The 15,840-nt window shown below is 49.0% G+C and overlaps 1 protein-coding gene across 8 annotated transcripts in view; it reads right to left on the bottom strand.

Annotated features, from left to right (window-relative positions):
- Window positions 1–15,840, bottom strand: part of Hth (Meis homeobox homothorax) — a 518,842-nt gene that overhangs the window by 115,229 nt on the left and 387,773 nt on the right. For all 8 annotated transcript variants that reach the window (XM_076427479.1, XM_076427471.1, XM_076427473.1 and 5 more), the window contains one exon: window positions 5,494–5,570. In XM_076427479.1, the coding sequence (XP_076283594.1) occupies window positions 5,494–5,570 (77 nt within the window). The remainder of the gene's footprint in view (window positions 1–5,493; window positions 5,571–15,840) is intronic.

Here is a 15,840-nt window from a genome sequence, read left to right as displayed (position 1 = left end):
ATTGCAGAGCGAGCGTTTGCACAGCTCTTCCGCAATTTAAATTGCGCCGTGTAAGGGAAACGAAGCGGATTTCGAGAGAATTCGCGCATTGGCGGAAGGGACGAAAGGGGTGACCCAACTCCCCGTGCTTAAACATCACGGTAAACAGGGGCCGTTGTAATTCGGATGCTGGCGCAGGTGCTACGCGGAAACATCTATCAAGATAGCGAGATACCACCAAGGGGAACGTTTCGTCCTCTGTAAAGAGAGAACGGGGTGGAACGGGGGGCGGAACACGGTGGATCAACTCGAAGAAACGGGGGATTTCACGGGACAGGAGGCACTAAGCTTCCACGAGGGCGTTCTCTTCGTCTTAACCCTTTCCGTCTGCCATCGGATCGGGGAGAATTAACTTTTCTCTACGATGTGCGAGTCTTCGAGAAGCTCGTCGCCGGATGTTTTCTAACGGTTTCGGGGATCAATCCCCTTCGGTGGACTTGTTTGGGACTGTTCGGTACCCCGGGGCGTCTAATTTCCCCAGGTAGCGGGATTAACGTCTACCTTCTGGATTATCACGGAATTGTTAGGCTAAAATAACCCCTGCATTCACAATACTTCATAATTATGTTGCTAAGCTACATTATATTATATTTTTATTATATTTTACATTATATTATACATTAAATGTATTTCACGTTTAATTAATAGATTTATTAAATTTTATTTACTTCATTTTACTTGTATTGCTTTCTAAAATGGAGCATGGAATAGAATCTCGTGACACAAGATTTTCGTAGGTTCACAGAACGTACAGAATTAACACAAAGTTATCATTATGCTAGCGTCCTTTAGAAGATTAAACAAGATCCAATCTACTTAATAAAGTTATGAGTTTCTACAAGCATGTGTGCTCTCTAAAATTACATCATGCAGTATTCTCGCACGGTGTAATTTGGTTATTATTCTGTCTAGAGAAAGCGTCGTTTCCTGTCAGAATTTCTGGCAAGAGAAACAATGCCAAAATGAATAATTTGTTTAATCCCGTGATGTGCTGTCCACGAATTTTACATATTCACAACGTCTGTGTGTGTGTGTGATCGTTTAAATGTAGATATAGTATAACATTGAAGAAAATTCATGATTATTATTTTACTCCGTACTAAATACAATACTCGACAGGATGAACTGGTTTCCTACTACAATTTCTCTAGCTGTGATGAAAAGAATTCGCACTAGTACAGACATTTGCAGATTGCAGCTACATAGAATTTTCTGCCCGAGTGCTTCTCCAAGTCCTCGTGTACCGGAATCTTGAATGCAAGATCGTCTTTGACACAGGCTGTGCATTATCCGAATACTAAAGACAGAGTTAATAATTTCTGGAGCGCGTTCCTACGAAACGGAACGCTTTCGCAGTGATCGATCCGCGTAACAACGAGCCAGAAGCATTTACAACTCATCGCGGGGAAAAAGGAATTCAGCGAGCCGCTATATAATTCACGAACACTTTTCCCCGGTGTATACCCGTGATACGTAAACATAGTTATTGCACCGGAGATTACGTATATCAAACGCCGCTCCATCGTGCCCACTCGAATCGTTCTGGAACGCAATGGACGCGGATATCGCGCTTATCAGCCGCACCTGCAACCGCGTTCTAAGCGGATGCAACCACCTACGAGCGTTCGGTTAACCTGTTCGCTTTTGATCGGGACCAGTTCGTTCTCAGCGGTCGAAGAAAAGAAGAGGTAGAAGAAAAAAAGCTGAAACACAGAGAGAATGGTATCGCGCGTCGCTTGCTATCGCGTTTATGGCGAGCGGAACCGAAAATCTCGGCGGAGTACACGAGCTCGTGAGTGCGTTTATCGGTAGCGTCAAAATTCCCTCGGAATTTACGGTATTCCGATACAGGATTCGCGATTCTGGAAATCGGTCGAACACAAAGGTCCGCGTGATTCTCTCTCTCCCCCCCTCTCTCTCTCGTTCACTGTTTTGCCGTCTCTCTCCGTCCCGCGACGGCCCAGATACGAAAATCGTAAAGTCGCTACATAATAGCAGCTAGTATAATCCGGTACGGCACTTCGCGCCGAGATTAAATGTGCGTAAAGCGGACTGGTGTAAACGTTTTACAAGCTGCTCGCCTACCTGGCTGCCAGGCGCGAAGGAGATATTATTTTAAACGTCTCGTTACATAGCTGCCAGCAGCGGTTCGACAGCGTTACGGTTTTGTCCCGTCGCCTCGCCTCGCGCGAGTTACGGCACGCGCGTGTGGCCGATGCGTCGTCCATTCCGCTTTTCTAAGGAATTTACACAAAATCGAAATATTTTTCTTCTGGTATAAACCTGCTTAACCGACGAGCTACGGTGAGATGTCTAAAATTGATAATAATGGTTTCTAATGTATTTTCCACTTGTTAATCTTCCAAATCTGAGATTTAAAAATTCACCCATTCACTATTTTCACATACTGTAAAATCATTCATCCCTTTATGTCTATGTTGTGAGATGTATTTCTTTAAAATGTGACGGTACAAATGGAACATAATTTGTTGATTTCTCGTGTAGAGCAAACGGGTGAATTATTAACCTAGTCTCTTTTATGCAACTATTCTTGAGGAGCGTATGTGGGTTAGAGAATAACGAGTGCTTGGTATTTCCATCGTGTCGAATATTTTTAGTAGAAAAAATTCGATATCCCAGAGACGTTAGAGTCAGTCCACAGTGCGGACATTGGACGGACGAACGGACGAATCGTGAAGGTTTACGACGGAGAAAGTTCGAACGAGACAGCGGACTTACGTGGGAAATGCGAGTCGAATGGAACGCTGAAATTAGGGAATGCCTGTGGGTGGTTGGGAATGATTGGCAAACGGCCGTAACAATCGGAACGACGGCTCGTAAATATCGATGTTGCCTGTTCACAATGTTTCCTCCTGTATCTAGGTCTGCGTCGGTCGCAACGAATTTGTAACGTAACAGTTCCTGGAAAAAATAACGAAACCCGTTGGGCCCGAGGCTCGAGCACCGCCATTAATAAGGATTTTACTCCGGCATAAAAGAAAGGACGTTCCGCGGCTTATGAACCGTAACTTCCCGCTGTTTACGACAGGTCGCGGGATTCCTTGGACGAAAGTGAAAGCCGGAAAAAATTCAATCCCACAGGTGGACGCGGAAGTGGGCGGACGTGGCGCAATTTCGGGGAAATGGCCGGAACGCCGGGGGACCTTTTTTTGCTGGACACTCTCTCGGAATGAAACTCCTGTGTCTCGGGGAAATTAGGAGACAATTCTAACGTACATGTGAAACTCTTGACCTTTATGTTCTTTACAATGTTCAACCTCCGAGTGCAACGCGTTGAACGTACAAAATACTTTCAGCTCTCTGACCCGCGTTAGGTCCGCGAGTCTTTGCAAAAACCCGATCGAAAATTATCCGTTCTTTGCAATTGACTATTTAACGCTCTGAATAATCTCCAGAGCTTACGGCAGCGTTGACAAAATCTGATAGGGCCTACACTGTGGTCTAAACGAGCCATTTAGCTGGACAAAACCCAAAAAATGGAAAAATTCTCTTCTACATAAGCCACAAACGACAAAAAGATATCAAAACATGGTTGGAGTAAAAGTTATATCGTATTTTTTGGCTCAAAAATTCATGCAAACAATTTGGAAAATTTATTATTTTTTAACAAATTTTGAAAATTATTTTTTTTTAGCAAATTTTTGTACAGATTTGTGGGCCTTAAAATACGATATAACTTTTACTTGAATCAGTTTTTGCTACCTTTTGTCGTTTGGGAGTCATAAGCGCTTACATAAAACGCTCGGTTCGGAAGCTTTTCGATGCAAATGCCCAATTTCAATAAAAAAATTTCACCAAATTGTTTTTGTTTAATAAAAAAGATATGATCATGTTAATTTTTTAAATGCCACTAAGTATTTTTTATTACATATTGTTATAGCTGATGTCAAGACGAATACTTAACTACGGCTTTATGTCTTAAAATAATGCCAGAATAATTTTGTCCAGCTAAATGGCCCGTTTAGACCATTGTGTGTCATGGGCTGGCGCTTTCGAGGATTGAACAGGAGAAGCGCGGCACTAAAGTGGCTAGATAATACTCGGGCAAGTAGGTTGAAATGTCCCCGGTTAGAAAAATACGAAAATTCTCGATCAGCTGCGCAAGATAAATAAATATCAGGCGACCATAACGGAGCCGCGAAGCAACGATCACCTGGCCACTCCAGATATACATAAATTCTTTTGCTGCCGACAGAAATTCGTTTCCCCGGGGAATGCGTCGCGAAAACCCATTGAAACAACAATTTTATCTTCGACAAGGGGCACGCCAGGAATGCCACGGGGACCGACAATGCCGTAGCGAGGGGCAGAAGGGCAAGCGGGAATTTCGAAATCTAGCGCGCGTTCCTCGCGGCGACCGCGTTCCCGTTGTTCTCTCGTATTTCGCGTGATTGGCGCGCTGAAATAATCAGCTTGTCGCGGGCCCGCCGGCACGGTTCGTTTCGTTTGACGGACGAGAGTAATTTCAGCGTGTCCGGAATCCGCGTATCACGCGCTCGCCGTATCCGGCCGAGGCAGAAAGACCGTTCCACCAGAGCACGCAGGCCCGCGAGGAGACAGCGCGGAGAACCTGTCGCCAGGTGAACGTCGAACGCGACGCTCGTCGATTCCTAACCGCGGCTATGACGTCGAGTTTCCTGTCGCCGCGTAATCACCGGTCGAGGATAATTATCCTGGCGCGTTCGCAAGAAACGAACAGTTTCTCCAAGGTCTCGTATTCGCCGGGATTAAGATCCTTGTAATTATCCCGAAGATAATTGCCGGGATTAACCCTCGTACACTGTTCAAGCTGCTCGGAAAATGTTCGCCAGGAATCACTTAAAAATCTTTACAGAACTGCATAAAATTTTCTGGTTCGATAAAGAACGTGTCAGCTTTAACACGTCGACTGCCGCGGTGGTCACCCGTACCGCTAGTGATTTGCTTAGAAACGATTATTATGAAAGTAGAGACATCGAATATCAATTTATCTGGAATAAACTAAATTATAGAGTAAGCTGCAAATTTCATTTTCAAGTAACTAGAATCGAATCTTGATCTAAAAAAACCTTCGTGTAGTTCTAGTATTTCTGTGTACCGGTTCCCCACTATCAACTATTTCATGTCACCCTTACCGAGCTTTGTCTCGAAGGTGAGCCTTTTTCGGACAATAATGGGCACTATTGTGCAAAGAATTAAGAGTTGAATGTAAGGCGAAACACAACAGTAACGATAGCTTGAAGAGTGCACGATAGGCTGATGGATAAATCTGCCACAAATTGCATGCAAGTGGCTGGCGTGCAACACGTGAAATAGCTGATACTTTTTCCTGATTCATTAATGAATCCTGCGAGTCTAATAAGGGTTGTTTACTAGAGGCAGGATCTAATTGGTGATAACTGTAGCGATATTTCACATGTTACGAGTTTGTAATAAGCACGTCTAGGTACTCACCAGTTGTTAACTTGAAGGATCGTCAACCCCGTGTCTTGAGCCAGCTGCTTCTTCTGGTCTTCCGAAGGGTACGGATGCTGCAACAAAAGATTGATATTCTAATCAGATTACTGAACGGAGGAAATCGCAAAGGTAGGGCTTAAAATCTCCGTGCTCGTTTCTCGACGATGGAATGCTTGATCCCGGTTGTCGTCCAAATCTCAGAGATCTTTCCATCGTGTACCATAGATCGCGCGGATGGCCGCGGTGCGGCGCGAGCAATTTTTGCATTATTTACGACGGCGTTCGACGAGGAAAAGCCCCGGAGCAGCGCGTTTCACGTTTCGCCGGGCGGTCTGTGCTTTTAAACAATTTATCGGGTGATTTATCGCGTAACAGGTAAGTGCACAGTACGCATAGATGCACGGGAACTTTTATCTACGCGACGGCAGGCGTATTACAGGCGGCGCTCGCTGCGTCACGCGCCCGGCTCGTCTCGGCGCACCTGTGAAATATTATTTATTGCCGGGCAACAGCAACAATAAAAAGAAGGACCGCCGGGGAAAAAGCGGCGGACAGTTTGGACAGTGGAAGCCAGAGGGCTGCCGCGGGGAGGAGGAAATGTAGGGAAGGGGGAGGGTGGCGAGCGGGGGCGAGGCAACGCGGTAAAAAGCGTTTCTACATGGCGGAGACGAGCGCGTTTTATCGGGCTGTCGCATCGGCGCAGATGCGCTTCTGCGGAGACGACGATCCGTCCTCGACGCTCGTATTGGCTTTCACGGAAGACAGACTTTACGAGGGGCCACCGAAGATATACGGGAGAAAGGTCAGCCGCGGACAGCACCGAACGAACGAGCCTCGAATCGCCGGTTTACAAGATAATCTCTGCCTCGCGGATCATCGAAAGAAATCGGGTACGGCGCGGCGCGGCGCACTGCGAAATGGCGACCGACGACGACGAAGACGCCGCCGCTCGCGGGATTTAGAACCTGCGAGAGGACTTGCCACATTGTTCGCTATCCATCATTGGTGTCTACAAGCTGTTCTCTCGCCGCGCCGGCCTTTATCCCCTTTCCTCGTGAACGTACACGCTCCTTCGAACGCCTCGCGGTACCCACTTTGTACCGGAAATGTTTCTTCAACGTAATACACGATAGTCGCGATCGTTGGAATCTTTTGGTAATTAGAGACGGATTAAGACCTTCTATTTAAATGGTACCTTCTGATAATTTAATACGATTGATGATTCTATTCAGCTTCCCTTCAACGCGTCTCTGTCGTGCATATATTACCGGTACTGGCTGAGAGAGGGTAACTTTTTCCCGTGACAAAAAATATTCTTGTCTACCACACTCTTTTTGCTTATAGAATTGATTTCCGAATAATAAATGCGCAAACATTCGTCGCTCGATCACGAAACGTTTCTGCACGTCCTAAATCCTCTTCGTTCGTCCTCGTTGAGATCGTCTTACGTCGGATCTTAAATCATCCGGCCGTATCGAAGAAATCTATTTACTCTGCGGAAGCGAGAGCGAGAGAGCGAGAGAGAGAGAAAGCAGCTCGGAGCACGAAGATTGAGAGTCTATTTCAGGCTTTCATGAGAACCCGATCGCGATTAGTCGCGACGCAACAAGTAGATTAACGTCAGCCGGGAGCAAAGAAGTTTCATACGCGTGTTTTCACTCTCGCGCGGGTTTGCACGCGTGTCGTCCGTCTTCCCGTAGCTTGGCACCCATCGGTGCGGGGGTGGGAGAGAAAAGGGGGCCCCGGAGGATCCCGGTCTCGCCGCGAGTGCGAAATTAATGCGAGCCGTAACTTCCCTGGAAGAACGATGAGATTTATACACGAATTTATGGACTCGCCCGGCAAGACCGATGGAATAACCGAGGAGTGCATCATTTATGCATCTAGCTCCAGTTTCGAGGCCGCGCAGCCTTTGAGCCGTTGCCAATGGCCGCCGCCGCGGACGTCGACGTCGCTCTCCTATGAAACAGTGACCGGAAGACAAATTTTTCCTTCTCGATGAAGTTTACGAAAATTCGTCGGGAACGAATTTCAGTAAAAATTCGTGGAGCTCGGAACGGTGACAGTACCGGTGGGCTGTCGAGCCACAATCCTTCGCTGGATTATGAATGACAAACGACGGGCTCCGTGGAACGTTGGAAAAAAGCGGTGCACGCGATCCACGGATAATCTCGTTAATTACATTACGAGCTGCGCGAAACGCCGACCCCACGGGAACGATGCGCGGCGCGCATCTTAATTTTCATCTCCTATTAGCTGGCGCCGCGATATTAGAGTCACGTAATCGTCGCTAGGCCGGGACAAATCGCGTTCGCGTTATCTATCGTTCGGGGATGCATAAAACAAGGACGCCGCTCGGCAAATGTTAGGTTGCCGCACATGAAACCGGCGATCCCACTGATAGCCGCACTTGACTACTCTTTTATACACGAGAGTTTACCAGAGATGAATTATGGTAGGCCGCCTGCTTTGCAAATCATAATTTTTTAATTATAACCGCGAGCAGGCTCCATCAATCTCCATTCACCGCAGAGATTTCTGGTTAACAAGCGCGCTGTTTAACGAACGAAAATGTGGCCTCCATTACGATCTATTTTCTCGCAATAATAGACTAACGAGTCGCTAACTATGGTTTCGAGCTGAATCGGCTAAATATGTATGCTACTAATTTCCTTGGAACCGAAATTAAATTAGATTTTATTGATCTCGATATGTAGCCATTGGATAAACACAGGCATACGATAAATATATAAATTATCACTCCAACCGTAAAATAGATGAGAGTGCAAGCCGTTGCAAATACGAAACAATGCTGAACGTTTTCGCTGTTTTTAGCTAATTGTAAGTATGAAGTAGAATTTACGAAGAATTCGCCCATGTAAGAGAGAAGTGATTTACCTACAGCTTCTACGAATTTAGTCGTTCAGTGTTAGCAATCATTCCCGAGCCACACTTTGACTCGAGCGAGGCGAAAATTTCACAATGTCCGCGAGCATCAAACAGCCGACGGGTGCACATACATATTAATTAGCTCTTGTTACGGAACCGGCTAATTACACGTTACGGGCGTATCAACACAAAAGAAGACGATCGTTACGTCGGCCTAATTGCGATCCCGGGGCGCAGCCGACCGAGTGAAAATCTCCGTTCCTCGAAGTTCCTTCCAGACGTTCATTACCGGCGTCCGATCATAGCCAATTAATCGTCCGGCGATGGTTCCATCGCGCGGATCTCAATCCAGCGCGGCGCGGCGGCGCGACGGGCGGTTCGAGCGGAGCGTCGTAATCGGCGCCCGTTCGATTAGACGCGATTAGTTCGATCGGTCGTTTCCTTTGGCCGATAATCGTCGAGGGGGGCGGTCGTTATCGGGACGCCTTTTCGCGGGCCGTGAAACGCGGCGGTCGATTAAATCAGAAGTGGCGGGCATGGTTAGGCGACCGCGGCGACACGCTCGATTATAATTCAAGGCATTAAATTCGACGTAAAATCGGGGGGCTCTCGAAACCGGTGCCAAGCGAGGCGCTGCGCTGGCCCAGGCGCAAGCGGATCCGGCTGCGCATAAAAGCCCGCGGGTGCACCGCAAGCGGCCGGACCGCATCATATTTTTACATAATTAGCACGTGGCGCTCTCGCGGTATTACGTTCCACCGGGAATCACCCCCTCTGACACCCCTTTCCTGCCCGTTACTTTTTGCCGAAGCCTGTGGTATTTTTGGAAACCACCGTGGATCCCCGCAGATCCCCGACCTTCCTCGTGCCCCTCTATATCATGTTTCTTGGAGGCGAGCCACGGTATACAGTATACACGCATCAGAATCGCGGCTTCGTGTCCTGCCCTTCCTCTTCCCGTCGCACACCCCCTGCCTCGTCCACCGAAAGCCCATTGTGCGGTCGTGTATACGCGATCCAAGCGATTCTTATCCTAATTAAATCGGCCGAGAGCATTGTCTGGGCGTAGAGTTTCTATCGGATCTCGGCCCGGCTACCTAGCGTTCGCTGTGCAACGTCATATCGGCGAACGTCGAGGGAGAGGATCCTCTGACTACCCCGACGCGATGCCGCGAAACGGATTTGACGGGGATCGATCGCCGATCTGGATCGCGGGGTCGTGTCACGCCACCGGCGACAACAGGTTCGTAATTCGGCGTTCGCAATCTCGGATGACGGCCCCGACTCCGTTTTAAGGGCGGTTTCGGCTGTTCCCGATGGATCTTGATGGTAGTTACCCGGCATCGACGTTATCTGAACACTCTACTCGAAGAATGACTATCTAACCGATATACCATCTCGTTACCAGATATTCTAGAAACTGTTGGTGTAATCGTAATTGCCTTCCCAATAAATTTTTCTGGCTCCTGAAAATTGTGAAATTCGATTTACACAACATCAGGAGAAAAATAAATTTTTAAGAATGGTCGAAGAATCGCGTCACCCTCGATTGTGCAGGTAGCTAAAAGATTCGATAAAAGGCAGGCAAAGGTATGTTTCGTACCGAAATATCCAAGGACCCCGGTCCTTGCTGCCTCGAGCCAGTCTCGTTGGTGTATGCATAAAACAATCAAGATAATTGTTGAAGCTACATGGGGACCGGCTGGCTGACTGCTTTCCACCCTCTTCAGGGATCGAGGTAGCTGCCGGAACGGCGGACGGAAGTGGAAGGGACAAAGAGAGAAAGAGAGAAAGAAATAGAGACAGAGAGAGGGAGAAAGCAGCAGCTATCCAATTACATTGAAAACAATAGTCTTAAGTGCTCGCGGCGGTCCGTTCCGAGTTGCCTCCCCCGCCTCCGTCGCGACCGATGCCTTTTCCACAAGGGTCGTCCACCCGCTCGGTCCGCCCGTGACGATGCGCAACTTTGACTCGGTAAAAGTATTATCGCGAGAAAGTTGCAGGTAACACTCTCGCGAATTGAATGAATCTTCCGGACGTCTCTGCTGGCCGGTGTCTCGATTAAGAAATGAAACGTCCGGCGCGCACGATAGCGGCGAGAACGATTAGATGGCATGAACACGCCCCTTAATGCTTCTGGAATTAATGCACGAAGATGAACCGACGCGCTCACGATAATTGCACCCAGCAGAATCAATCGCGAACCTTTAAAATCGAAGATCAAATGGTGAAACGATAAAATTGGTTACTGGAGTATATTAACAATCGTCTCTCTCACGCAACGGAAGATAATTCGGAATTCTGGTGTGTATGAAAAACAAAGCGAGCGGTACAGCAGTTAAAAGTCGAACCGAGCTCGCACGGTAGACCGGATCAGAATAACAGGAGCGGGATCGCCGAGGCGAGCGACTCGAGTCAGCGGCCAAACAAGCGATAAAATGAGAACGAGCGATAAAAAGACAATATGAAAACCATTTGCGCTCGGCGTTGGTCCGGGGTAGAAACGAGCCAGGCGGAAGCCGGGCTAAGTGTGTAAATGAGTCTGTAGTTTAGCCCGATTGCCTCGAGACGACCCCTCTTCGTGGCGCGCTAACCTCGCCCACGAGCCGCTACCTCGATAGCGTAGACGTAGCTGAAATAACCGTGGCCCTTTCGGGGAGCGAACCGCTCCCTAAGACAATTCTCGAGACAATGAGACCCTCCGTGACCCAAATTCAAATCAACCCGAGCGAACAGAGCAGTTTCCTCTCCGTTCGACGGGATTCTTCGATGGAAAACGGTACCCAGCATCCACAGGTGCCCACGGGAATGACGGCATCCGCAAAAATCACACTGTAATCGAATTCGAACGATTCGCGTCGGTCTGTGGCTGGCTGGGCGATGTCACCGGTGATGGATTGGAGCAAGAAACAGAGAAGATGAGCCGATCTAGCTCAGTGTCGCGGCTAGAATCGATTCCCCGTCAGATTAATTGAAGGATCGCGTCGCTAGGCCCCGGGGGCGGAAGTTAAACGCCATCGATAGCCCCGCGACGATCATCCCCGCTAAAGCGACGCGACGCACCGGCCAAGATGCAGCCAAACAACTTCGATATCCATTAATATTCAATGTATTCGCATTAGCATCTTGCAATGTTTCAACTTGTAACCTGCTCGGACCGCGAGCGGCCGGTTCCACTCGATAAATCATAGCGGTGGCCGGGACCGAGGCGAGTCTATTATTAATCGGCGTCGATAAGCGGTCCCGACTCGTTCCCGCGAAATTGCCGAAGTCGCGGTACGATAACGACGCGCCTCGTGTCCCATCCCAACCCCCAACCCCCGTGAGACGGGGCCGCCTCTGATCAGACCAATTGCGCACGTACCCCTCGTTACGATCCAACGAGACGATACAGACACCGGTTGTCACGGGGAAGGCGTCTCTCAACACTACCCACGCGGAACGATCGACAATCGCGCCACGTCCCCGCGAGCACGACAATTTGCCGGTTTCGATGCGCTGCGTCAGGCCGTCGATGTCGAATGGGCGGTTTGTCTCCCTGCGGCGCGCGTCGGACCTCGCTTATACCCGGCCTGCACCTCTTCGTGTCCTCCGTCGACCCGGGCAAGGCTGTCCCCTCGATAACCGGGCTCCTCGGTGCCGAATGACACGTCGATGACGACGGCTGCTGACTACGACTAACGAGCGGGGCGTGGGACCCGACACAGATCGCGCCTCGTCATCACACGCCACGATTCCACCCCCGCCTCCAAAACAGCAGATCAGGAGGCCCTCCCAGCTTCTCCGATTCCTCAGACACCCCGCAAAGAGGAATTTTCAACCCTTCACACGGGCCATCCCGAACCGTTTTCGATCGACTTTTTATTTATACCATAATTATGTGGTAGCTGCGTACGTTTCACGTCGATCGATGCTTTCTAGTGGAAAATTTCAGCTGAGTCAAAAATAGCCTGTTGCGTGCTACTCAAACATCTGAAGATTAATAAGCTAATTACCCTGCCGTAGAAATTGAATAGTTTTATTGGCAAGTGAAATTTAGGGAGAAAATCAGATTGTGTGAAAGCGAATGATAATGATATTATTAATTTTCTCCTTCACATATTCATTTATTTATTATAGAACCTCTCTATATCCTCGATTTCCACAATCTCTCCCTCTCTCTCTTAAAAGTTTATTCTATTTTATAGAAGGCTCTGACGAAACAAAGATCAGACGAAAGAAGATAGTCGAAAAATAGATCACGTGTTTCAATACAAACTCTTTCAAGATGTGACGATCGCCAAATCACTTTATACTCGTTTAAACAGATCTAAATATTCATCGCAGCGATGAATCGCGTCCACCAACGAGGTGTGGAAATTCCACGCGGAAAATATGCCTGTCACGAGGGATATTCAAATCCGTCGACGTTGAAAAACCCGACAATGCCTCCCGACGGATTTACAGCGATCATAGATCTTCTTAAGGTGTAATAACCGACAGGTCCAATGAAATTGTATTTAATCGCGGCGCGGAAGATTTGTCATCGACGAGCGGCCACGGACTTTCCAAGAAACCGGTCCCCGTTGCGTCTTAACTACCGTGCCCGCGAGAAACGAGCTGACAGCGTGGAATTCGCGTCCGCAATATATTACGAAAGTCGCAGTAACTCAGAATCTACTCGAGCGGGGAGCGATCGGTCCGTTGGCCACGATCGAACCCACGAAATATCGTAAAATTGCCGGGGCCGGGAATTGCCGGGCCAATTTGACGGAGGCCCGCTGATGCGAAAACGAGGAGGAAATGGTGGGAAGAAGACAAAATGGGCGACGTCAGCGCGTCAGTCATCCCTAATACCTTCATTCCGACTGTTCCCTCCCATCGGCAGATAACTGTGTCCCGGCGAGCGGGCAGAACTTCGTTACCAGCGCTCGGGGGTTATTCAATTTCGCCGTTAAAATCCTTTAATGTGCCGTTATTGCAGACTGAAGGCTGCGGGGGTGGGCTGCACGCCAAGGTAATGGCCGCCACCGCCGAAAGGTCTTCCGACGGATTTCTTGCAAGAGGACCGCCTACGAGATTTAGGGGGTGCTTTCGAGTCACCGGTTCCACATCGGTAACGTCGAATTTTGTATCGGACCAGGAATCTTTCCGAAGGTACAACAGAAGCATCCTCGTCGCTCTCTGAATTCATCGAATCTACTTACGAAGTTCTCCGTTTAACCAATATTTTTAAGGTACAACCAAGTTCCCGTTCTTCACGCGAACCTGATATAATTTGGTCGCAATTCCTCCTCGAAACACCGTGCATCGTCGGTCGACATCGCGATCGAAGAAAATCCCAGGGTTGTACGTTTCTCGTTGTGAGCGAGTAACGCGGGTCAGCATAACTGATTATCGAATGCGAGCGAGACCGTTGCAGTGACGAGGCGAATTCAGCAACGATATCTATCTGGATGGAGCGTTCGCCGGTCGCATTGCTGTTCCATTCGACGTCGTCCACCGCGCGGGTCGACATCGCGGCGGCATACCATCTTTGGGCTCGGCTTATCTCGTATCGTTCCTCGAGCTTGGCACGAATAGCTGCAGGCGCGTCCTCTCGCGCATACCTCCATACATTCCATTGTGTTTCGTCTGTAATTACACCGAAAGGGACGCGCGCGCGCGCGCGCGGCTTGTCTACGCTCGGCGCGGAGAATGCGTGTCCCCAGACTGATTCTAATCAGCGCCGCGGATCCGTAAGACGTCGAGAACTGACAGGCGTGTTCGAATCGTCGGAACGCGTTCACCGGGATCCAAATCGAACCGGTTGATTTATTAACGGACGCTCCACCCTGACGAATGCACCAACAACGGGTAATTGGACGAGCGGGATTTCGAAGAAATGTTGCTCTAACGTCCCTTCAATCCGTCGTGCCGATGCCGAAGCTGTCTTCGGGACACTTGCACCGACAAAAAGTGATCCAAACATTTCTTCGCTTCTTATTCGCCAATCTCGAATTTAGTTCGTTTAATTAATTCGGTAAGTTTTTAAGTTTGAATCTCAATACACAGCATTAGATAATCAGGACAAACTGATGTAAACATAAATAAAACAACTAGTGCAAGGGGTTGCAAAGTGTTAAGATCTGCTTCGCTGTTTCAAATGAAACAAACTCGTAACTATTTCTCGTTGATAGGCTGTCGAATAATTTGCGCACGGATGAAAGATCCGGAGTCGTGATCACTTAGCTGGCTGACAAAGCGGCGCAACAGAAACAAATCGAGGAGAGCGTTCGTGGAGGGTGACTTAGGGAATCGATGCGAATTGGTACGGCGACCTGCAGGGCGTGGTCAAACCGGGTCTCTGTGACACGGCCACCTCAATCACCGTGCGACGCCCAAGCCTGTCATTATCACGCGACCCTGTCTGCCACGGGGTCTACCCGCGTCCTCCGTGCACACCGAGGAACATCGATGTCTGTTCCGCGGGACGGGCTCGTGTCTGGGTGGACCTAGTTGCACGGGTGTTCGGATATATCTCCCACGATCGGATCGTGCGATCCATGAACGGGTCCGATCGCTGGGAACGAGGCTGGCGAAGGGTGCGTAAGGAGGTCCTAGGAGCGTGGCGAAGCCGACACACCTACCTCATTGTGTCGTTCGAGGTGCCGTCGCGTACCCGACTCGAGGAGGAGGTTCTTCGACTCTATCGTCCCCAGGACCGATGACCGGTGACCCCGGCTACTGACCCGGCTTTGTCTCCCAATTTCATTGATTAGGCCTCGGCCGCTCCGCGCCGCAAGGATCCTCCATCGGTCCTGCGCTACCGGCTTGATTGGACCGTGCTAATGAAACGACTGACGGTTACCCTGGACTAATCTCGCGGCCACGGAGAAACTGGCAGATCCACCACGCTCGATGCGATTAACTCGCTCGGCTAATGACTTCGGACATCGACGCTGTGATCTTTCTGGACCCTCACTTCACTGATCATCGACGAAAGTAGCAACAAGAGTCTACTATCATGCTCGTGTACTAAAGGGACACTCTAAGAGAGGGAGTAGATCTATTTCTAGTAGCCAATTCAAACTAGCTATTTTACTTTGTTAGGTGTGATAAGAAGATAAAAATTTATCTGAAAGAAATAGGTTCGAAAGTATGTGAGAATACATTAATGTGTAAAAATTCGAAAGGATTTTGCCACGAAATCATTGAAAACACCGTCTCGCGAAGGTTAATACGAGATAAAAACACTGGGCATTCGCAAGAGAGGCGTTGACTGGAATAATTCACGTTGCATTTTTTGGCTCGTGTCCAGACGCTTGCGACCGGCAATGCATACGACGCGACGAAATCTTTGTCTACCAATCTGTATACATGTATACTGTTCGTTTAGGCTGGCGATCCCACGTTCAAGCGGAACGTTCGCCGACGTAACGCCATTTTCCCGGTTCTGTCGCTGGACGGGGCCCCGATTCTCGGCGACCGACCGGC

This window comes from Lasioglossum baleicum, chromosome 7 (assembly GCF_051020765.1).
Source record: "Lasioglossum baleicum chromosome 7, iyLasBale1, whole genome shotgun sequence".
NCBI classification, from domain to species: domain Eukaryota; kingdom Metazoa; phylum Arthropoda; class Insecta; order Hymenoptera; family Halictidae; genus Lasioglossum; species Lasioglossum baleicum.
The sequence above is the reverse complement of the archived record's forward strand: the minus strand, read 5'-3'. Positions and strand labels throughout refer to the sequence as shown.